This window comes from Ambystoma mexicanum, chromosome 9 (assembly GCF_040938575.1).
Source record: "Ambystoma mexicanum isolate Mex_15411 chromosome 9, UKY_AmexF1_1, whole genome shotgun sequence".
Taxonomy (NCBI): Eukaryota; Metazoa; Chordata; class Amphibia; order Caudata; family Ambystomatidae; genus Ambystoma; species Ambystoma mexicanum.
The window spans coordinates 740188148-740213498 of NC_090931.1; the positions used below are offsets into that span (position 1 = coordinate 740188148).

A 25351-nucleotide genomic window follows, 5' to 3' on the forward strand; every position below is an offset into this window, starting at 1 on the left:
TCTTCAGCATGGATGGTTGCTGAGCCGACATTGGCGAGCATCAGTTTCCGTGTAGTAGTGGATGATGGATTGCTGATGGGCTCTATGGTGACGCGGGTGAGATTGCTGTGATGCGTGGCCCATGACATTGCTGGTGATCGGCATGAGTGCTGATGGTAGGGATGCAGAGTTGGGATAGAGCGGTGAAACACATATGAGAGGGACCTTACCTGGTGTTAGAGGAGCAGGGGTTCTGGTCATGGGTCCTTCAGGTCCGAACAGGAACAAATCGGAATTAGGAATTGCCCTTCTCCTCATCTGCTCTTCACTTTCGATGCTTGGGCGAGAGACACCCTTGGTCCAAGAACTAGGAAAGGAAAGGGCAGGGCTAAGCAGGTGGGTGGGGCTTACGTCAAATGACTGAGATCCACTTGCACCTGCTCACCGACCTCAAAGGAAAATAGGCAGCCTGGAAGGCTTGAAAACTGGTGGTGGGTGGAGCAACTGAGTGGCAGGGGCTGGTCACGTGACCAGCAACCTCCTCAATCCCCTGTAGGGTGATTAAAAGGGAAGATGGACCAGTTGCACATTGATGGCACGTGAAGCCCGGTGACTATGCCATTGCTGCATAACATTCAACATGAGGAAGAAGGTTAAAAGTGAATCAAGCAAAAACGAACAGGAAGGAATAATAGTCCTTGGGCTAACGTCCTTGCTAATATCTATGGCAGTGACCAAGAAGGAAGCAGTCTGGTGAAATTAAATTATGCATGGACGTAAGGTGTCGAACAGAGCTATTCACAGAGAAAGATTTTTTTACTCCCACCATGGATTAAATTGTTGCTGATCTCATTGTGTCCAAGTGGTTCTCAAAGCTTGACCTAAACACCAGTTACCATCAACTAGCATTGCATCCTAACTCCAAATATATCACCACCTTCTCCACACAATTGGGTCTGTGCCAATATAAGCGACTGAGTTTCAATATAGCCTTGGCCTCTGAGATATTCCCGAATGCTATTTGGACAATCGTCTTCTAATTCTGTGGTGTCATCAATGTAAGTGATGATATGCTGATTTTTGTGGCAGATGGAAAACTCCATGCCAGGCTACAATCGGTGGTAGGCTGGCTATGGGACAGTGGACTCCCTCTTAAACAAGCATTGACCAAGCCAATAATTTGGGCATTTGTAGTTGTTTATTGCATTTTACATTTAGCATGGAGGGAAGAAATGAGGAATGACTGCACAGAGAGGAAAACATGACCGCATCAGAGGGAATGAAGGGCACCACCTGGAGGTGAGCGAAGCATTTTCAATAAGAAATAAATGGCGACACGAGGAAGAACTCCAAAAAAATCCAATAGATGAAAGGTAGGCCACCAACCGTACAAAGGAGCATTGGGTAACCTTTTGAAGGAAGGGGTGACAGCGCAAATGGGGGGGCTGATCGACAGCTCACATGTGGGTAAAGTGACAGCACTAGACCAGGGAGGAGTGACAGTACAAGGGGGGAGAAACAGCACACTGGGGAGGAGGGGCAAGGCAAGGGGTGAAGGAGCAATAGTGCAAGGGAAAGAAGGAGGGTCAACACAAGGGAGGAAGGAGGGTCAGTGCAAGGGAGGAAAGAGGGTCAGTGCAAGAGAGGGATGAGGGATGGCACAAGGGAGGGAGGAGGGTCAGCGCAAGGGAGGGAGGAGCGACCGCACAAGGTGGAAGGAGCAACAGCGCAAAGGTGGTGGAGCAGAAACGCAAGGGGTGTGGAGTAGCAACAGCGCATGGAGGGAGGAGGGACAACACAAGGGGTGAAGGAGCAACAGTGCAAGGGAGGAAGAAGGGACAGCACAAAGGGGAGGACGTAACAGCGCAAGGGGGAGGAAAAGCTCAAAGGGGGTGGGAAAGTGCAAGTGGGGGGACAGCGCAAGGGGAGGGAAATCTGAAGGGGGATGGAGGGACAGTGCAAGGGGGACAGCGCAAGGCAGTGAGGAGGGACAGCGCAAGGAAAGGAAGAGGGTCTGCTGAGCGGGAGCGATGAGGGTCAGTGCAAAGTGGAAGAAGCACAAGGGGTTGGGGAGAAACGACAACATAAGTGGGTAAGAACGATGGCACAAGGAGGGATATGCCACAGCACAATGGGGAATGAACAACAGTGCAAGGGAGAAAGGCGGCTAAGTCCAATAAGGAGGAGGGACACCACAATGTTTGGAGGAGCGACAGCTCAAAGGTGGGCGGAGCAATAGTTCTACAGGGGGAAGGAGTGACAGCACAAGGGGGAAGGAGCAACGGTGCAAGGGGGAGGAACGACAGCACAAGGGGGAGAAGCGACAGAGCAAGGGTCAGAAGACATAAGGGGAGGAGGGACACTGCAAGTGGTGAAGGAGCAACAGTGGAAGGGAGGAAAGAGGGACAGCACAAGGGGTAGGAGGGAAAGCACAAGGTGGAAGGAAGGACTATGCACAAGGACAGCGCAAGGCATTGAGGAGGGACAGCACAAGAGAGGGAGGAGGGTCAGCGCAAGGGAGGGAGGAGTGACAGCGCAAGGGGGAAGGCAGGACAGCACAAGGTGGGACAGAACAAAAGGAGGAGAGACAGTGCAAGGTGGATGAGAGCGAGCATAAGGAGTAGGAGGGGCAGCGCAAGGGGTGAAGGAGCAACAGTGCAAGGGAGGAAGGAGGGACCGCACAAGGGGGAGGAGGAAAAGTGCAAGGGGGACAGCGCAAGGCGATGAGGAGTGACAGCACAAGAGAGGGGGGAGGGGCGGCGCAAGGGAAGGAGGAGGATTGGGGCAAGGGAGGGAGGAGCGACAGTGCAAGGTGGAAAGAGCGACAGCACAAGAGGTGGGGAGGAGCGACAGCGCAAGGATGGACAGGGCAAGGGGAAGGAGGGGCTGCGCAAGGGGAAATAAGCAACAGTGCAAGTGGGGAGTGGCATATGTTGGTTGTATGTATAATTGCAGCCTTTGGTCGTAGTTGTCCTATATTGTAGTTTTGGTATCAATGTGATTTCCTACAAGGACACCAGTAGCTTGTCTGTGGTACTGCACCTTTCCAATGAACTTCAATCTGCAGATGTCCTCACAACTTATTTTATTGGAGAGGTGCAGTACCACTGACAACATACAGATGTTCTCATGAGAAATCGCACTGAGATTTCCTATGAGGATATCTGTATGTTGTAAGTGGTACTACTCCTCTCCAACAAAATAAAATAAACAAGTATCATGGAAACGTGAAATGGAAACAGGTTATCCTCACAACGTATTTTATTGGAGAGGTGCAGTCCTACTGAAAACATACAGATGTCCTCATAACAAATCACATTGAAATTGGAGAAGTGCATCTGTATGTTGTCAGTTGTATTTCATCACTCCAAAAATATTCACTTGTATGGTAACAGTATCCAGAAAGGGAAAGCTGCATGTAGACCAACGGGGCCAGGAAAGTTGCATAGATATAGCCCAACATCCTCTGACTTCGAAAAGAGAGATCACTATGCCATCTCAGCTTTGAAAGTGACACAGTAACATGATATGGTCAGAACTCCTTTAATTAGTTTAATAAGCCACTATCGGATTACATCGGCGTAATGGAACAAGAAATAACATATTCTTTTATGCCACAGCATTTCCAGTTTTCATGCTAACCACAAAGTCAGCTTTATGCAACCACTTTACTCTCTCTCTTCTCTGTAGCAATTCCCTGTAGCAATGGCTGCTCCACCAAAATGTGCCCAAAACCAAAAATATGAATTGTACAAGAACAAGCTGGAGTTCTTCAGGCATATATTCTTAGACAAGGGATTGTCCGTCAACCTGAAAAATGTCCAAGATGTTCAAGCAGCCATGGTTCCAAACGCAGTCACTGAAATATGAAGTTTTCAGGGGATGTTGCCATTTTGAGGACAATGTATTAAAAATCTGTTCACTGGCCCAAGCCACTCCTTGAAAAGCTAAAGTAAAACGTGGAGTGGAATTGGGATGAACGTCTGCACCAAACGCTATTGCATATTTTGATCCGAGCTGGTACCCTGAACTGGTGGCAGATGCAAGTCCAGGATGCAAATGGAGGCGTCCATTTATTGCCTATGTCAGTCGGGCTCTCTCACCAACGAAAAAGAGTTACTAGCACTAGCCGTACTCTGGGGGTGCTGGCACTTTTCATCCATGCCTACATGGTTATGACTTTAGGGAAGTAACTTATCATAAGCCGTTATTGCTCAGCTCCTTGCCCACTGTCCAGTATAGGAAAAAAACCCTTACAGCTGCAAGAGTACTAATACAAAGTGGAATATCTTAATAGGGCCTATTATCCTACATATGACCCCTCCCGAAAACCCATATAAAAGTACAGAACCAACCATACAGAAGAACATGTGGGAATGCTGGTGGAGTATTTGTGACCTGTTTCCCTACTGTTGGAGGATTTTTGAGCAGCCACTCAAGATTGGCGCATCTAGGTTGCCATCCAAGCCCAATGGACCAGATAGTGGAAAAATGTATTGGCTGACAACTTTCGTAGAAACCACAAGACCAATTATGTCATTCAGGGCTTTCTCAATGTTCAACTGAATTATCGCTTTCTCAGGACGGCCTTCTGCTCTTCCACATCTGTATCATGCTACGGTGGGCATCAGAGAATTGTGAAAATTAAGGCAGGCATATCTGACAAAACATGAGTTTCAGGTCTGGACACTCTTGGGGAAACTGAGGTGTGTCTTGTGCCAGATCATTGCTAGCTGTGACAAACCAATGCCCATCCTATTGGAACCCCTCAGCACCATCCCTGGGGAGAGGGTAGGCAATGCTTTCTGTGGACTGTCTGATGGAAATCACCTGTTTACAGTATCAATTAATATTCCTGCTACACTCAGGTCGAAATTGCTGCTCTCTAGCCACCAATTTGGTCCTACCGAAACTTTAGAAACAATGGCCAAAAGTTGTTTCCCACAGGAAATTAAGAACAACGGCCCTCTATTCTACAGTTAAGAGTGGCAAGTGCATTTCCAATAACTAGGCACCAAACGTGGGAAGATTAGCCCTCTTTCTGCAGGCCAAGATAGAAGTAGAGAATTTCACAAGGGCAACCAGGAAGTATTTGCCCTGTGCAGTGCATCAAAAAGTCATCCTGGAGTTTCTTCTCTACCATTTTTGCAGGAATATCGAAACACCTCAAACATGTCAACATGCTGCTTGCCAGCGACTGCAGTTTTTTTGGCAGATTGCTGGCTGGCCTCATTCCAGCTCCGCCTTAGGAGAACAAGCAGTGAACGTATAAGTGAGCAGAGAAGGAGAAAAGCTCTTATCATCTGGGAGACAAAGTCAGGAGCCTGTTCGAGGATCAACCTTTCATAGTGATAGCCTACAGTGGACCTGTGATGGCAGCGGCTCAGGGCTCATTACATGTGACAAGAACACGATTCAGAAGATTGGCGGCACAACCAAATGTTAACTGCAAAGAAGATGCCCACAGGGACCTCCACTCAATGAGACCTGACTGCACCATCATGATCCAACCAACTCAAGTTAGGCTTAGTCCACACACACGCACACCAAGTCCCAGCTGTCTGAGGCTTGGAAGCCAGCTGTTTCAATCTGCATCAAAGAACTCAGCTCCTGGGGTGAATGCATGATTATTACAATATAAATGTGTGTTCTCAGATTGAGAGATTAGCTTCATTGCTGAGGAATGCTAGCTGACCACGGCTAAGCCATAGACAGGCTGGCTTGCGGTTCTTAAGCCCTTTGCGCACAATCCTCAGGTTTTGGTAACCATGACATAAATTAATGAAGAAACCAAATCATTTGAGGCTTTTCTGTCTGCCTTTCGGTGAGCGGCTGCAAAAATTGGCAAATTCGGATTTCTTTCATACACCTGCCAAATGTTGCTGAGGGTGTAGGTAAGTAAATACAAATGGCTTTGCCGTCTGTGTTTTCTTGGGAATTTCCCAGCTCACCATGCTGTAAATTAATTCCAGAGCTACCCCCTCGCAGGGATGGACTGAGAACCAAAAGAGGCCCTGGAAATGATTTTCAAAGTGGCCCTATGTTACACGTTTTCTGCAAGCCCAACCCTTTTTCCATGGGAAAATTAGGAAATACCACACAAAAGAGGCGCAGGGTGCAGAGGCCTACCAGAAAACCTCCAGAGTTCCCTATAGGCCAGTCCACCCTTGCCCCCTGGCGCAGTGAACACTTCTTCTCCAGCTATCGCTTCTTTCGGCGCTGCGACACACAGAATACAGTTAAGTGCAACGATACATTCGGGCAAATTGTACACATAGGTTTTCCACCTTTTCCATTTCATGCCTTCCTAAGCACCGTAGCTATCGCTCGCCCTCATCCCAATTGTCTTCCTGACTTTGCTCAGCCCTACCACTACTGAATGCTCTATTATACGCCTCCTTTGCTTGCTTCTCTGTAACAAAAGCGCTTTGATGCTATAAACTATCGCGGTGGGCTCTATACAAATGCAAGATTATATAACATATGTGGAGGTCGCTGTACCTTAACAGAGCCCTGCTCCTCTGCCCATGCTGCAGTCATGCGTAAAGCACAGACACGTCTGATGGCAGCAAGGGAGAACATGAACGGGAATGCAGCGTCAAAAAAGCATGCACGTGTTTTTGGTTGTACGCGTGCGGCGGCCGTGTCGCCCATAGAGCTGCCCCCCTCTCACTAATACCCCTCAACACGACAGGCGTCACGTTACATCCCATCCGAAAGAGCACGCTTTTGCTTCTTCCCATTTCACACAGATCTTCATTGCTCTGTAAATGACCTCCTATGAGTCGTATGGCAGGGACACAGTGTCCCACTTTTTTAGGATCTGGGATTGATGGTTGTGCAAGGGAAAGGTGAAGCAAGTACATCACATCCAAGTGACGCTAGGGTGCAGCTAAAGGTCAAACGTGGAAGGGAATTAATTAGTTGGCCATGAATACAGAATGGCTGAAAGGCGCATAAGTACTGTATGGTTACCGAATGTATGAAGAACATGGCAACGTAGAAACTGTGGCAGAGTGATTCTGAGCAAGGAATATACTTAAAACAAATCCTTTAAAAATATAAAAACGGTGTACATTGTACATTTAAAACTTGTCACATGTGGTGTTAGGCTGGTATTGTGTGTGTGAGGGAGGATTTATTCTTAAGCTACTGATAAAGTGCCAAAAGTAGCACATCCTTAAAATGTAACACTTGCTCGGAAGCTAGACATTTCCCGACTGCCAATATTACTTTCACCTGCTACTGCGGAAACCAGCATTACAGTATTTTTGGAGGTACATCGATGATGTCAATGTGTATGCAACACTTCCAATGCCTGCGCATCCATGAGAGTAAAATGGAAAACTATTCTGCAAAAGGTTCATAGATCAACATTTACAGGAGGCCATGATGAGCTTAAAGACAATGCATGGTGATTGCCTCAGTGCATGAAACCGACCAAGTTCGGATCAAGTGGCATACTTGGGGTGCTTTCTTTCCAATTTAGGTTTCAGGGTTTAGAGGTTACACCCACTTATAACTACAATTATAAACATATTTGCTTTATCAGCATATGTTGGCGATTGATTGCGACAGCCCATAAATGTTTCTTGCCACTGTTAATACTGCTAATAATAATTGCTGAGCTATTTTGGCAGGGCACTCACAAAATAGGATTCCAGGTAGGTAATGGTGCCAAGTGCTGACGTAGGACAAAGTTACCCTTCAAAACTTTGAATCCCAGTACGGCCGACTCAGCCCTTTATTTTTTCAGGGCTGGTGCCTTAAGTACTATTAAATTGGGTGAACGCTATTACAGTGCTATTTATGGATCCCTTGCGGAATGGGTATTGACTACCACAGGCACTTGATCATGGCCCAGTCCTAGCTTCGCCTTGTAAAGGGGGGGGGCTCTTTACATGTGTGGGGGGAATGCAAGACCACCTTCTGTTTATGATACATGGGAACATATGAGATATGTTTCTGCTCACGTGCACAAGTTACTACTGCAGCACGAGGGCTATCAACTGCAAGTAATATTGGCGTTGGTAATATTGGAGTTTGCATTTCCGACGATCCCGGTAGAAGGCTATAAAAAACTCACCCCAGGTGGCAGTATCCTGTACAAAGTAAAGGGAGCATGTAATATAAAACACATTTGTTCACAAAGTTCTGAGTTTATTTTTCGGTGGTCAGGGAAGTCAAGAGGTCAGATAGAGTTGCTGCAAAAGAATGTACTCGTGGTTTCATATATGTTTAGAAGCACGTAATGTTACAGATGACTCAAGTTCAACAAGTCTAATTTTAAAGTTAAGAGGTTGACTCTGTGCCATCTCGTTTCAGGCAGTTATTTGGCAAAAGACCAGAGTGTCGGATCACAAAACGGCTTTCATGTCAGTCCTGGGAACTGCCATTATGAGCAGTATGGTACCTTTTCAACACAACTCCGAAGATCCTGAGGTTAGTGAAAAACAGACCAACAGTTCAAGTATACGTTCCCCTTGTTAGAATTACAAAGTACAACCAAATGTCAATTTCTTACATATCCCTTTTATACATTCAGTGCACAAGTCATATCAGATTTTTTATAATGGCCTCCTACTTGCCTCAACAACACATCAAAGTCATGAAAGGACTTTGGATTTCATTGTTAGTTTGAATAGACTCATTCATTTATTGGGTGTTTGTGTCATTTTGTGCTTGTCAAAAAATAACAACTTTAAAAAATAACTTTATTCAAAATTCTGTCAGATATTTAATTTGTTTTTTAATTTTGAGTTTTTGGTGGTTCCATGGCCAAAATTATACTTTTTGCTGGCTCAGACCGGTTTGCGAGCGGCATAAAGTACTTTAGCTTGACAAAAGCCCTCTAGGCACCCATGTAAGCCAACAAACACCATAGTAGGAGTAGAGCAAGAAGACCATACCCCTCTCACCCTGCTCTCTGAGGAATGGTGGAAAACTGTCACCTCACTGTTCATATATGTCCAATAATTGTCACAGCAAAAGGCTATTTGTATCATGTTACTACATAGATCCATTGCCCACATATACTACAGATAAATCAATCCAGACTGCTTTTCTTTTTGTCCAACACGCCTGCACTCTAGTAGTGAACTGTAGCTCCCTCTGCCTCTGCTGAACATTCAAAACCCATAATATGCACAGCATTCTAGTTACCAGGATCATTTACTGCAAAGGCTCTAGTCGAACTCTGGCCTATTTACTACCAGGATGGAATTTGCCAAAATGTGACCTTATCTACCCGCTGTGTCACAACAGCTTTTCTTCAGAGAGTTGAACCTTTTTTGACCAGACATAAAAATATTTGATGACTTCCTTTTCTTATGACAGGCAGAGGTTTGAGTGCATGCGAGTGCTATCGGGAACAGATATCTGCCTATACTGAGTTTGTGTCGGTTGGCAGCGGTGGAGGGGGATTTTCATTTTGGAATGCATGAAAAGAGTTTGGAGCTTCAGTGAGACAGCAAGGTAGACCTCCGGGCGAAATGAGCAGGGATTCTAGCCCCTGCACCGACCAATGCCAGACGAATGCCGGATAAACACCTTCTTGCCCTGCCCAAAAAATGCCCGGACAGGCAGAAATCCTAGCAGGCCACTGAGCACAGCACCCGAGCATGGCAGAGCGAGCTTTGAAGTATCTCTCAGCCTGCCAACCAGCATGCTAAGCAAGGAAAAATGTGTCACTTCTGCCCCAAATCTCAAGTAGCCCATTCTCTGAAGCAAAGGTTCTTGTCTCCCATAACCCTTAGCTACAGTTTATGGTAATTGACTTGAGTTTACAGACTGCCCCTTCCCACTCATCTGCCAACTTGCATATGCTTGTTTTTTGCACATGGGATACAGTGTGTGAGATAGAGAGGGATTGGCAGCGGCAGTGTGAACTGGTGAAGTGAGACCTGTATGCAAGAGGCCAATGGTGGGAGTGAAAGGTTGCGGGTTGTTTTGCCTTGTAAGGCCTACTTATCTGTTCCCCCTATAGATCTCCTACCACATTACAATACACACACAAACCCCCCTGAGATGGCCACCACAGGCCTGACCATGAGCACAGTAACACTAACTGAGCCTCGACTAAGTGGCCCTGTGTAGCCCTGTCGCGCTATGCCACATCAGCGACTAACCAGACCCAAAGTGCTGTAGTCTATCACATGTTAGTCTCTTCCTTATGGATAACATACTGTAAGTTCCTCTGCCAAAACCACACAAAGCAGATTGGCGCTGAGGAACTGTGTACTTCCAACCTGCACCCATCCACACCACAGGTTTTGCATCGGCCTCTCCGACTGTCCCACTAATGAACCACACCTCTATTTTTTCTTACAGAGCCAAGCACAGCAAGGCCACCAATAGTAGCAGATGGGAGATGGACAATACCACTTATGTTACTTCCAACTTGCCACATCTCCAGATCTTGGGAGAGATGCAAGGAGAGGAGCACACTGCCATGTGTTGCCTGTGCTCCGCCTGCTTCCCTGGCCTCTCTCTCTTTGGCAGTATTGTCTCTCGATGGCCAGCTCCTACATATTGATGATTTAAAGGAGTTCAGCGCAGCATTCCATATCCATCTCCTGCAAAACTTCCGGTATTCCTCTACTCCTTCAAGGCATAGACAATGCAGAGGCCTCAACTGCCAGCCTCCGCATTTCCTCTGGGAAAGTGAGCAGTACCTGAGCAAATAATATCAGTGCAGATACCTTTTGTGACTATACGTTGAAAGGATATTGGTACCCACCAGACATTCAATGGTAATACTTGGCTAGTGTGTGAGTAGTTGGGCAAATGATGGCAATACCTGCAAATGTTGGGATTACCTAGACTTTTGATAGCCATAGTTTGAATGGGTATCAATACTCAGACATTAGAAAGCTATACCTTCCATTGGGAGGAGTAGCTAGACATTTAATTAAAAACCCCATTAAATGGTTCCAGGAAATGTCATGGCAGATGGCAGTCAATAGTGCAAGTAACTGGTTACATTATGGTAATGCCTGGTACAAGGTGGGAGAACCTCGCCATTAGATGTCAAAACCTTCCATATGAAAGCTATGCTTTCATGGAAAAGACTAAAGTCTATGGTGGAAACCTGTGTATTTGATTACAGTTCCTGGCAAACTTGAGTTGCTCAGCCTTTGATGGCAATATCTGCAAATGATGCAAGTACCTGAGCTTTTGACGGTAATACTTGTCAAATGATGTAAATACCTGTACAAATGATGACACTAGCTGGCACATGGTATAGGTACTTGTGTAAATTATGGCAATGTGTAACACATAATAAGAGTGGCTAAGCTATTAACAATGACAAAAACGGCCAAATAGTGTTAGTGCCTAGGTAGGTGCTATAATTGGTGCCATAAGATAATGAAGTCCAGGATGTATGGCAAATAGAGTGCCTGGCCTGATGCTAGAAATGTCTGTGGCAATGCTTGGAATATAGTGTGGCCATCTAGGCATACAATATCATTATTTAGCAAACAGTGGAACTACAGGGGTGTATGCTAACAATACCTGGCATTCTTTGACAATGTCTGGAACGATGGGGTTCCTGGACATTTGATTGCAACATTGACAACATGGTCGTATAATATCATACAATTTGGTGGGAGAACCTGGTCATTTGATGGCACTACCAGATAAATGGTGGAAATACCTTGCATAAGGCACCAATGGTATCATTTGGGCATGTCATGGCAAGTGATGTCAAATAGCGGGAATGCCATGGTATATGACTTTAATACCTAGCAATATAGCACAAAGTTTCATTATACAAAAACTCGCACTTTTCACTTTCTCAATGTGTGTGTTCATCTCCCGTGACGGTCACTATGGAATAGATGCAGTTGAGTTGTAGAGCTAAGACACCAGGCATGTTATTATCTTTCGGGGAAGAATATGTCTTGCATATTTCTTTTGTTTTTTTTCTCAAGGAACTATATGGAGAGCATAACCATATTTATTGAAAATAACCAGAGAAATTAGTATTTATTTATATTTCTAAAAAATTATAGTCAATTTAGTTATATTGTCATATGGGGAGGTGGGTTCCAATGTCACATCTGTGTTTGGTGAATGCGGTGAACACAGACTGCAACATTGTGGCAGCAGGCACTTGGAAGAGTCTTTCAATCCTTTCTACTCCAGTGCCCCGTCTACTAAACCATCAGATTTAGCGGAGCAGAGTGTCTGAGTGTTTGGTGTTTGGCTGTCGGCAATCGCTGAGGAGTACCACTGAACATTGTCTTCCTAAAGGTGGCCAAGTTTTTTGGCATTCTGGTAAATCGATGAGAAATAATATTACATCCCCTGCTGGAGCTCTCATGCTTGTTCGTTAGTATGCGCTTAAGCATTCATTTGAAGCGACTCGCACTGCACACTATATCTGTCTGACTTTTTTTTCGGACTCAGAGGAAAGCATATGAAGATATTGTCCTTTCACATAAGGCACCAGTGACTTTGGGTTAACAGAAACCTTTGAGCTGATCGCCTTGGTGACTTCACCCACTCCCTTACTAAAAAACGCACAGTGACTGCGGGGGCAGGACCTATTCCTCTCATCTCTTTGGCCAGGTATTTGAGGGAGCGGGCTCCTTAACATGGCATCGGCTCTCCGTAGTAAGTTGCGGCTCTCTGTAGTAAGTCGTGGGTGCAAGAAAATGCTCTTGACAATCCACTGACTCCTTTGATGTCTTCTACTGAGCCTCATATTGGCACTGTTACGGACACACAATTAATAACAGTGCTTACTCAGTCCGAGGAGCTGATGTCTACCTATCTCTGTCCAGCCTGTTTCCATATTAAGGTTGGGGAAGGAATCTGCACTGAATTCTGCCACTGTGCCAATTCTAGCAACTACAACAATCAAGTATTCTCCAGTATGGGGTCTGGCATGGATTCACATGCTCATGAATATTCCCCGTCGTCAGGCTGGGAGTCCTCGGTAAAGAAAAATCAGTATCAGTTTCGTTTCTGATCTGTCTTTCGTAGTAGTAACCAATCACTGATCTCTGCGTCATACTGACCACAGCCAATGACTGCCATCTCCCTAAGCCCCGCCTCTGGCAGCCATCTTCAGATTTTTACCGCACGTTCAAGTGTTGGGATCCTCGTGCTATTGCTCTCGAGCTTTAGTGCGTTTTCGCGCTTTTTCATAGGAAAATTCTCTCTTTTTTCGGTCAAAAGAGCCTCAAGCTCCACCGTTTCTTTATCCGATCAACGGGGACCCGTGTCAGATTCTTCTACGCCCCTCAAGGGTGAAGATTTCGTCGAGCCACGGTTTTGGAGGACTCCAGAAGTTTCTCAGGCCCATCTCGGACATGGCCCAGGAGAAGGGAAGCTCGACGCCCGGAAAGCTGTTCAGGGTCTGCCCTGGATGCCAGCTTCAGAATGTCTTCAAGGTGGACGAACACTCCCTTTGCCTCTACTGCCTGCATGAGGACAAGACGCACGTGGAGAAGGACTGTGCGTTTTGCGGCAACATGTCGGAGCGGACCATGAAGGACCGCCATCTGCGTCTCGCCAACTGGCTGGAAGGGAAGAGCCTGTCATGCGAGAAAAAGAAGAAGTCCGAGCGGTCTTCTAAGACCTTTGAGGGGGCCCCGGCGACAGGGGCCCAACAGAAGGCCAAGCACCGCGAGTCCGCTGGCACCGGGAGCGCCGAACGGTTGGGCTCTTCGGTTGCCAGGCAGGGCGCAACCTCCCCGGCGCCATCAACCACGAGCCAACGCTCTGGCTCGGGTAAGAGGAAGTCCGAGCACCCGGCGAAGCTTCTGAAGAGGCCCCGTTCGAGCTTGAAGGCCCCATCGGAGGGGGAGCGAGGCGGTGACCCTCCCCCCAAGGAGAAGGCGGTGAGCGCACCTAAGGTGGTGAAAGCCTTGATCCACCCTGCCAAGGCCTCTATCGAGACAGTCGCGGCGGCCCTGGCTCAGCCTGTGGAGGCGACCTCGGGGCCCAGAGTCTCCCTGCCACCGCGGAGGGAGTCTTCTTTCAAGCCCATCGACAGGACCCCCGTGAAACCTCCGACGGAGAAGAAAAAGGTGGGGCAGGAGGCCATCGTGGATTCGGCCTCAACCTCTGAAGAGGAGCTGATCGAAATCTTAAGCCACGGCATTGGCGTGGAAGAAGACCAGCCCATTGGGAGGGACCCCGATGAAGGAGACGACGAGAACGTCGAGGGTGCCGACGAGGTTCCTGACCGCCCGTTTGAATCCCCTCAACCAGTTCCGCAAGACAACTCGGTGCCCGTTTTGTTGGCTATACAGTCCTTATGCTCGGAGATAAGGACGAGATTGCCGTTACCACCAACGGAGGAACCGCTCCCGACGGGGGACCCGGAGCCAGGCCCTTCTGGGAGCCCTCCTCCTAAGAGAAGAAGGATTCATCCTCCACCTCCTTTTCAACCATCGCGCCCTGCTCAGCCTTCCTCCCCGTCCACGACCCGTGGGGATGATACGGGGACGGACACGGCCGCGACGGGTACAGACAACGAAGTTTACGACAAGGACCTTCCGTCGTCACCTCCTCCCCGGGCTTCCCCGCCCGACGAGATTGGATCGTTTCATGCCATGATCGCCAGGGCATCCGAGCTTTTCCAGCTCTGCCCGGAAGAGAGGAAGAATGAAGGTTTCCTTTATCAACGGCGCGAGACCAAGAGGAAGACGGTCCTCGCTGTACCTCTACTGGACGATATCTGGGATGAGGGTCTCACCCTCCTCAAGAATCCATCCACAACGCCTGCGAGAAGGGATCGGTACGAGAAGAAGTACCGGGTCCCCGACGCGGCCCCCTTATGCCTTCGGGCACAGCCGACCCCGGACTCGGTCGTCTCCGCGGCAGCCAGGAAGGAAGCGGGGGGGGCTTCGGCCTCTACATCAACCCCCCCCCCCCCCGGACGGCGAGGGAAAGAAATTGGACACAATGGGACGCAGAGTCACCTCATCGGCAGGGACGACGATTAAGGCTGCCAACGCCTTGGCTATCGTAGCCCGCTACGACAGGGAGTTGTGGTACAAAATCGCCCCCCTGCTGGACTTCCTACCGGACGACAAGAGGGCGGAGGCCCTAGAGATCTTGCAGGAAGGAGAAGTGGCGTCGGACCACGCCATTACGATAGCGACGAACATCGCTGACACTGGGTTTCGCCAGTTGGGCAACGGCGTGTGCCTTAGACGGCATGGATGGCTCAAGGCAACGGACTTCCGGCAGGACGTGCAGACCAGAGTTTTGGACATGCCGTTCAACGGGAGCAACCTGTTTGGGAAAACAGTGGGCGATTCCCTACAAGCCATCAAGATGGACACGGAGACGGCCCAGGCTCTTGGTGTTCTCCAGCAACGACGGCTGCCCTTTCGGAGCACCGGAGGCAAGCAGGGTGCCTCCAAAGGTTCCGGCGGCGGATATTCCACCTATCATCAAGCGGCCCGTTCGTCATCACAGGAAGCCTACAGGGGACGAGGCAAGTCGGGCGGACCCCTCTGTCGTCGCCAGGGAGGACAAGGCGGCAAAGCCTCGTCGAAGCAGGACTGAACCGGCCGTGGGGTCGGGCCCCCACCGAAGCATCCCGGTGGGAGGCCGGCTGGCGAACTTCGTCAGCGTGTGGGAGTCCATCTCCACTGACCGTTGGGTGCTGGACGCCCTGGCCCAGGGTCACGCGCTCGAGTTTCTAAAGAAGTGCCCGTGCGTCCCCCCCGTGGCCAGGAAGGAACATCACGTCCCTCAACTTCTCTTGGAGGTAAAGGCGATGCTCAAGAAAGGCGCCATCGAGCTCGTCCCAAAGAGGCTTCGGGGCTCCGGAGTTTACTCACGATACTTCCTCGTGAAGAAGAAGACAGGAGGATGGCGTCCCATCCTGGACCTACGACGACTGAACAAATTCATCAAGGCACAGAAGTTCCGGAGGGCCACTGTCCAGCACGTCCTGGGTCAGCTGGAGGAGGGCGATTTCCTGTCGTCATTGGATTTGGAGGATGCTTACTTCCATATCCCCATCCTAAAGGGACACCGAAAGTTTCTCAGATTCGTGGTCCAAGGGTGTCACTACCAGTTCAGAGCCCTTCCCTTCGGATTGAGGTCGGCACCCAGGGTGTTCACCAAGTGCCTCGCACCGGTGGCGGTGCGGCTGTGCCTGGAGGGGATCCACGTCTACCCTTACCTGGACGACTGGCTCCTCCGAGCAAAGACCAGGGAGCTCGCCGCGGAGCACACGGCGCAGACCGTCCAACTACTCACGGACCTGGGATTCTCCATAAACTACGCCAAGTACTACCTGGTGCCCGCGCAAGACGCACTGTTTCTGGGAGGGAAACTCAACACAGTGGCGCTTCTGGCCTCTCCGTCGGAGGAAAGGACGAGGGCCATCTTGGGCAAGGTGCAGCGGATGCTGGGTGCGGACGCGGCCAGGGTGAGGTCCATCAAATCCCTCCTCGGAATGAGGTCGTCTTGCATTTATCTCATCCGCCTGTGCAGGCTTCGGATGCGCCCGTTACAGGAGTTCCTGGAGGCTCGCTGGATCCAGACGACGGGCAGCTTCGAGGACAGGATCACACTCGACGAGAGCTTCCGACGAGCGATCCGGTGGTGGGGCACCCGCGCGCATCTGACGGCGGGCATGGACTTCCAGACCCCGGGCCACCAGAAGACAGTGACCACGGATGCCTCCCTGGAAGGGTGGGGAGCGCACACCGAAAATCTGCACGCGAGAGGCCTTTGGCTTCCGACGGAGAAGTCCCTCCATATCAACGTCCTGGAGCTCGGTGCAGTGTTTTGGGCCCTCCGGTCCTTTCTTCCGTCCCTCAAGGGCAAGGTGGTGAAGATCTTCACCGACAACACCACCACCATGTTCTACATCAGGAAGCAGGGCGGTACCAGATCCCCAGCCCTGTCCAAGGAGGCGCAGGATCTGTGGCATTGGGCCGTCGCCCAAGGAATGTTTCTTGTGCCGTTTCATCTGGCAGGAATAAAAAACACCATCGCCGACTCGCTCAGCAGAGAGCTGCGCTCTTCCGACGGTAGGGCACACCCCAGATCGATCTGTTCGCGACGGCGACGAACTCCAAGTGCCGTAGGTTCGCCAGCAGGTTTCCCCAGCCGAGGAGCATGGGCGATGCTTTCTCGTTCCCCTGAGAGGGCCTGTTTCTATATGCGTTCCCTCCATTGCCGTTGCTGATCCGGCTCATCAACCAGCTCAAGAGGTCACGGTGCAGGATGATCCTTGTCGCACCTGCGTGGCCGAGGCAGATATGGTTCCCGTACCTTCTGGACTTGTCAGCGTCCCCGTCAATCAAGCTGCCAGTGGACGCGGATCTTCTCTCCAGGGAAGGAGGCGCCATCCTCCATCACGACCCGAAGTCACTGAACTTGCAGGCCTGGCTCCTGCAGCGTTAGAGTTTGGAGGTTACGACATACCGGCCGACTGCAGAGAGGTTCTTGCAAAGGCCAGGGCATCCTCAACTCTTAAATGCTACAGATACAAATGGAAGAGGTTCTCTGTCTGGTGCCACGCACAGAAGATTAACCCTCTACGGATTACGGCTCCTCAAGTACTGCCGTACCTACTGACGCTGGCCAAGGCTGGACTGGCGCACGCTTCCATCAAGATTCATCTTGCTGCGATCTCCCGATACACCAGAACCACGGGACGGACGTCTTTGTGGTCTCATCGTCTGGTGAAAGAATTCATGAAGGGACTGTTCAGATCGTTCCCGCCAGTGAAGGCTCCGGCCCCGGCGTGGGAGCTCAACGTGGTGCTGACCAAGCTCATGGGACCTCCGTTCGAGCCTCTGCACTCGGCCCCGTTGAAGTTCTTGTTGTGGAAAACAGCGATTCTTGTGGCCATCACCTCCGCACGACGGGTGGGAGAGATCCAGGCCCTTTCCTGCAAGCGCCCGTACTTGACTTTTCACGACACAAGGGTAGTGCTCAGGACGCACCCCTCCTTCATGCCCAAGGTGCCGTCGGACTTCCACCTCAACAAACCCTTGGTGTTGCCTGTTTTCTTCCCGTCGCCTTCGTCGCCAGCTAAAAGGACTTTGCACTCGCTGGATGTGGCTAGAGCGCTGAAGTTCTACGTGGACCGCACAACTTTTTGTGAACTTTGGACCTGTCAATCAGGGGAAGGCTCTCTCAAAGGCTGCCATTTCCAGATGGCTCTCCGGCTGTATCATGTACTGTCATCAGTTGGCAAACCGACCGCTGCCCGGCCGTCCGAGAGCCCATTCCATCAGAGCGATCGCAGCCACCACAGCGTTCCTATCTGGTGTGCCCCTGCTGGACATCTGCAGGGCTGCTACGTGGAGGTCGACGCACACCTTCACGAAATTCTATTGCGTCGACCGGGATTCCAGGGAGGAGTCCAGGGTCGGCCAAGCAATGCTGCGCAACCTGTTCTCCTAAGGTGAGCCTGGTGAGAAGGTAAGAGATGCTTAATGTTGAGTTGTTGTATGGCTTAATGTTGAGCCTGTTGCCACCTCCCGTGGTTGTTCATGTGTGTACTGCTATGTATTCTTTTATTCATGAGCATGTGAATCCATGCCAGACCCCATGCTGGAGAAGGAACAAGTTACTTACCTGTAACTGTTGTTCTCCAGCATGGGTCTGGCATGGATTCACATGCAAACCCTCCCTCCGTCCCCTCTGCGGCTCTTCACTTAGTCATACTGCCACTTTACGTGCTACCAAATCTGAGGATGGCTGCCAAGGGTGGGGCTTAGGGAGAGGGCAGTCATTGGCTGGGGGCAGTATGACCCAGAGACCAGTGATTGGTTACTACTAAGAAAGAAAGATCAGAAACGAAACTGATACTGATTTTTTCTTTACCGAGGATTCCCAGCCTGACGACGGGGAATATTCATGAGCATGTGAATCCATGCCGGACCCATGCTGGAGAACAACAGTTACAGGTAAGTAACTTGTTCCTTCTCGGGTCTTCTGTTCAGAGGACACTGCAACGGAGGGTCGAACTTCACTTACTATGGGAACTCAGTGGGGTGAGCTCAACGCAATATATTGTCAAACCCCCCACTAATCCAATGTGAATCAAAGTCCAAGCGGGGTAGTCACCGAGCTTGGATGACTGTTATTCTGGACAAATCTTTTCTGAAACTTTGTGAAAATATTACCCACATGGCCAGATCCATGTCACTTTCTCACATTTCTCACATTGCTGAAATACCACTTTTCAACTCACGGGCAAACCAAGGCTCGGATCCTCAAGACACCCTCATCACTATTGGACGCCCAAGAATTCCAATACACCCAACTTAAATATCCTACCAGTTAACAGTGACAGGCTGAAGGCAACATCAATTTCCGCGCTGCATCTGGTATTGGAACCCATCCTAAGACATTATAGTGACATAAAGGACATTGTTTTGGTGAATGGTAACACATTGGGGGCTCTCGATGAGAATATAAAAACTTTTATGAGCGGGCACACTTTAGGGGATTATGCTTGTTCTGTGGCTCACTTGGCAGATCCACTGATCAAATGTATATATACTAACATAATGAGGATTCATCAGACTGACAGAAGGGGTTCTGATCCTGCAGTAGATGGGTATACCCATGATACACCATCAGATCTGGTTGCCTGTATTACACGCTTGAGTGCTTCTCCTCTTTTGTTTGATTCTAGTAATCTTTATGACAGATTGGAGGGTGGTAATGTTCAAGTGGAGGAGCTGCTGTCCATTCCCGTCAACATTCCTATTCCTAAAAAATCTAAGAACTGTATACTAGGAAAAAGAAAACTAAGAACCAACCTTTGGCTAAGCACACTTCTCGTAGCTCCTCACTAAAATGGTTAAGACCACTCCTTCCGGTTGATACTATTGTGGACTTAAACACACAGCTCCCTTCTTTGGCTAGGAATATGCTCTCCAACTTTGTCTGTTATCAATATACGGGTGGGGTCAGGCCGTGGCATTAGGGATGGTATTAACAGCTCTTTGCCTAATTCCATCGACAAACCAAATACTCTACGCACCAAGAACAGTGATATGGGGACTGATCCATACAATGGTTGACGAAATCCATGATGAGCTCATGAATTAAAGAGGGGGGCCATTAGTGGTCTGCTGTCTTCTTTTCCAGTCTGACCAATTTGCAATCTTGTAAATGGGAAACAATAAAAAATTACAACTTTTTGGAAAACAAAGAAAATTAAATCTCCACAGATTCAGACATATGCACCAGGTGGGATTGAAGGGAGCGCTCAGCCCACGACTATGATAACTGCGGCCACTATCAGGGGTGTTATTGTAGACTTGACCACATAACTCTCCACTCAAGTATATTCTCCTGTAATACAGGCAATAGAACGGCCTAAGACCGCTAAATGGATCTATCTTCTAGGCACCTTACTAACATTTTACAATCGAAGACTAATTTAAGTACACATGGTATGAAGAGATTGAATCGTCCGTACCAGAGATATTTAAAAAAAATTCTGTCTCTGAGATCCTTTAACTCGGAGGATATAGATTTAGGGCCCAATTCATAGAATCTGGCGCAGGAGCAGTGCAAGCGCCTCGCGCAGAGAGGGAGCGTGCGCCAGCCACGGCACAAAACAGCATTTTTGCGCACCGCATATTCATGGATTTTCTGAGCCATTACCACCCGTGGCGCACTGAACATCCAGCAGCGCCAGTTACGCCCCAACACCGCCCCTTGTGCATGAAAAAGCCATCGAAATCCCCAATACGGCGCAAGGTTCCGCACTATCATTGGCCCAGCACAGAGCCCCCGTAATTGTGTGAAAAATCGGCGCGTACCCCGCTCACAGGAGTCAAATTGCATGAAAATGAGCTCACGTACCGCCGCAAAATCCCGTACCCCGCTAGCACCAGTCAAATTGCATGAAAAGAGCCTTGCGTACAACTGCAAAATCGCATACACTGCCCGCGCCAGTAAAATCACATGAAAAGGGCCTTGCGTACCCACACCAAATCGCGTACCCCGCTCGCGTGGAAAGGGCCGCGTGAGTGGTGACGGGTTTTGGGGGGTCCCATGTGGTGTGGGCTGCCTGCGGGGCATGGTAACGTGTGATGGGGGTCCCTTGTGGTGTGGGCTGCCTGCAGGGCATGGTCACAGGTGATGGGGGTCTCCCTTGTGGTGTAGGCTGCCTGCGGGGCATGGTCACGGGTGATGGGGGCTCCCTTGTGGTGTGGGCTTCCTGTGGGGTATGGACACGGGTGTTGGGAGGTCCATTGTGGTGGGGGCTGCCTGCAGGGCATGGTCACAGGTGATGGGGGTCTCCCTTGTGGTGTAGGCTGCCTGTGGGGTATGGTCACGGGTGATGGGGGTCCCTTGTGGTGTGGTCTGCCTGCAGGGAATGTTCACGGGTGATAGGGTCTCCCTTGTGGTATGGGCTGCCTGCGGGGTATGGACCCTGTGGGCTGCCTGTGGGGTATGGACACGGGTGTTGGGGGGGTCCCTTGTGGTGTGGGCTGCCTGCGGGGCATGGTCACCAGTGATGGGGGCTCCCTTGTGGTGTGGGCTGCCTGCGGGGTATGGTCACAGGTGATGGGTGGTCCCTTGTGGTGTGGGCTGCCTGCATGGCATGTTCACGGGTGATAGGGGTCTCCCTTGTGGTATGGGCTGCCTGTGGGGTATGGACCCATGTGGGCTGCCTGCGGGGCATGGACACGGGTGTTGGGGGGTCCCTTGTGTGGGCTGCCTGCGGGGTATGGTCATGGGTGATGGGGTCTCCCTTGTGATGTGGGCTGCCTGCGGGGAATGGTCACGGGTGATGTGGGCTCCCTTGTGTTGTGGGCTGCCTGTGGGGCATGGTCACGGTTGATGGGGTCTCCCTTGTGGTGTGGGCTGCTTGCGGTGTATGGACCCATGTGGTCTGCCAGCTGGGTATGGACATGGGTGTTGGGGTCCCTTGTGGTTTGGGCTGCCTGCGGGGTATGGTCACGGGTGATGGGGGGCCCTTGTGGTGTGGGCTGCCTGCGGGGTATGGACACGGGTGTTGGGGGGTCCCTTGTGGTGGGGGCTGCCTGCAGTGTATGGTCACGGGTGATGGGGGTCCCTTGTGGTGTGGGCTGCCTGCGGGGTATGGTCAAGGGTGATGGGGGGTCCCTTGTGGTGTGGGCTGCCTGCAGGGCATGTTCACAGGTGATAGGGGTCTCCCTTGTGGTATGGGCTGCCTGTGGGTATGGACCCTGTGGGCTGCCTGTGGGGTATGGGCACGGGTGTTGGGGGGTCCCTTGTGGTGTGGGCTGCCTGCGGGGCATGGTCACCAATGATGGGGGCTCCCTTGTGGCGTGGGCTGCCTGTGGGGCATGGTCACGGGTGATGGGGTCTCCCTTGTGGGTTGGGCTGCCTGCGGGGTATGGTCACGGGTGATGGGTGGTCCCTTGTGGTGTGGGCTGCCTGCATGGCATGTTCAAGGATGATAGGGGTCTCTCTTCTGGTATAGGCTGCCTGTGGGGTATGGACCCATGTGGGCTGCCTGCGGGGCATGGAAACGGGTGTTGGGGGGTCCCTTGTGTGGGCTGCCTGCGGGGTATGGTCATGGGTGATGGGGTCTCCCTTGTGATGTGGGCTGCCTGCGGGGCATGGTCACGGGTGATGTGGGCTCCCTTGTGGCGTGGGCTGCCTGTGGGGCATGGTCACGGTTGATGGGGGTCTCCCTTGTGGTGTGGGCTGCTTGCGGTGTATGGACCCATGTGGGCTGCCAGCTGGGTATGGACATGGGTGTTGGGGGTCCCTTGTGGTTTGGGCTGCCTGCAGGGTATGGTCACGGGTGATGGGGGGGCCCTTGTGGTGTGGGCTGCCTGCGGGGTATGGACACGGGTGTTGGGGGGTCCCTTGTGGTGGGGGCTGCCTGCAGGGTATGGTCACGGGTGATGGGGGTCCCTTGTGGTGTGGGCTGCCTGCGGGGTATGTTCAAGGGTGATGGGGGGTCCCTTGTGGTGTGGGCTGCCTGCAGGGCATGTTCACGGGTGATGGGGGTCTCCCTTGTGGTATGGGCTGCCTGCGGGTATGGACCCTGTGGGCTGCCTGTGGGGTATGGGCACGGGTGTTGGGGGGGTCCCTTGTGGCATGGGCTGCCTGTGGGGCATGGTCACGTGTGATGGGGGTCTCCCTTGTGGTGTGGGCTGCCTGTGGGGTATGGTCACGGGTGATGAGGGGTCTCCCTTGTGGTATGGGCTGCCTGTGGGGTATAGACCCATGTGGGCTGCCTGCGGGGCATGGACACAGGTGTTGGGGGGGGGGGGTCCCTTGTGTGGGCTGCCTTCGGGGCATGGTCACTAGTGATGGTGGCTCGCTTGTGGCGTGGGCTGGCTGTGGGGAATGGTCACGGTTGATGGGGGTCTCCCTTGTGGTGTGGGCTGCTTGCGGTGTATGGACCCATGTGGGCTGCCAGCGGGTTATGGTCCTGGGTGTTGGGGGGTCCCTTGTGGTTTGGGCTGCCTGCGGGGTATGGTCACGGGTGATGGGGGGCCCTTGTGGTGTGGGCCGCCTGCGGGGTATGGATACGGGTGTTTGGGGGGGGTCCCTTGTGGTGTGGGCTGCCTGCGGGGCATGGTCACAGGTGTTGGGGGGGTCGCGTGTGGTGTGGGTGCTACCTGCGAGGCATGGTCAGCGGTGTTGGGGGGTCCCCTGTGGTGTGAGCTACCTGCAGGGTATGATCACAGGTGATTGGGGGGGGGGTCCACCACACAGACAAATCGCGTGAAAAGCCCCTTGCGTGCTTGTGCCAGCCAACTCGTGTGAAAACGCCCTCGCGTACCCCCGCGAAATCGCATACCCCGTTCGTGCCAGCCAACTCACGTAAAAAGGCCCTCGCGTACCCCCGCAAAATCACGTACCCCGCTCGCACCAGCCAAATGGCGTGTAAAGGCCTTGCATGCTGGCGCCAGCGAACTCGTGTCAAAAGGCCCTTGCGTACCCCTGCGAAATCGCGTACCCCGCTCACTCCATCCAAATCGCGTGTAAAGGCCCTTGCGTTCTCGCACCAGCCAACTAGCGTGAAAAGGCCCTTGTGTACCTCGCTCGCGCCAGCCAACTCACGTGAAAAGGACCTTGCGTACCCCAGTGAAATCGCATACCCCGCTTGCGCCAGCCAACTCGCATGAAAAGGCCTCGCGTACCCCCGTGATATCACGTATCCCACTCACACCAGCCAAATCGCGTGAAAACGCCCATGTGTACCCCCGTGAAATCATGTACCCTGCTGGTGCCAGCCAAATCGCTTGAAAACACCCTCCTGTGCTGCCATCAACCACAAACACCCCCTGCAAGCAGCCCACACCACAAGGGAGACCCCATCACCCGTGACCATGCCTCACAGGCAGCCCACACCACAAGGGACCGCCCCAACACAAGTGACCATACCCTGCAGGCAGCCCACACCACAGGGGACACCCCAACATACCTGACCATACCCCGCAGGCATCCCACAGCACAGGGGACACCCCAACACCTGTGACCATGCCCTTCAGGCAGCCCACACCACAAGGGATCTCCCAACACCTGTGACCGTACCCTGCAGGCAGCCCACACCACTGGGGACCCCTCAAAACCCATGACCATGCCCCACAGGCAGCCCACACCACAGGGGAACCCCCAACACCCCTGACCATACCCCACAGGCAGCCCACATGGGTCCATACCCCGCAGGCAGCCCACACCACAAGGGAGACCCCCATAACCCGTGACCATGCCCTTCAGGCAGCCCACACCACAAGGGATCTCCCAACACCTGTGACCATACCCCGCAGGCAGCCCACATGGGTCCATACCCCGCAGGCATCCCACAGCACAGGGGACACCCCAACACCTGTGACCATGCCCTTCAGGCAGCCCACACCACAAGGGAGACCCCCATCACCCGTGACCATGCCTTGCAGGCAGCCCACACCACAGGGGACCCCCCAGCACCCCTGACCATATCCTGCAGTCAGCCCACATGGGAACATACACTGCTGGCCGTCCCCGACTCATGTCCCCCACCACCACCAGTGACAGCAACCTGCAGGCCCCGACTCATGTCACCCCCAAACACATTGTCCCAACATGCAGTCATGTATGAAATGACCCCAAACATTACACCACATGCTGCCCCCCCCACAGTGCAACTCAACACCCATCCATTGGTCATACTCCCCTGTACATGTCCCATGCCATGTGAATCACAATCCATCACATGAATGTTTGCACACACATCACCAACATTGATAATAGCAGGGACACGTAACGTAGCAAGTGAAGAGTGACACATGCACCAAAGCATTGAGAGCAGACACCACTTTAAGAAGTAATGCAAATGTATTAAAATGTTAAAATCCACACAAACAGAAAGACAACCATGAAAAAGAAAATATGAATGTAATTCTAACGAAACTGAAATCCAAAAATAAAT

The 25351-nt window shown here is 51.4% G+C and overlaps 1 protein-coding gene across 13 annotated transcripts in view; it reads left to right on the forward strand.

Moving 5' to 3' along the window:
• Positions 1 to 25351, forward strand: part of PMS1 (PMS1 homolog 1, mismatch repair system component) — a 2204114-nt gene that overhangs the window by 1143534 nt on the left and 1035229 nt on the right. For all 13 annotated transcript variants that reach the window (XM_069615650.1, XM_069615653.1, XM_069615661.1 and 10 more), the window contains one exon: positions 8305 to 8421. In XM_069615650.1, the coding sequence (XP_069471751.1) occupies positions 8305 to 8421 (117 nt within the window). The remainder of the gene's footprint in view (positions 1 to 8304; positions 8422 to 25351) is intronic.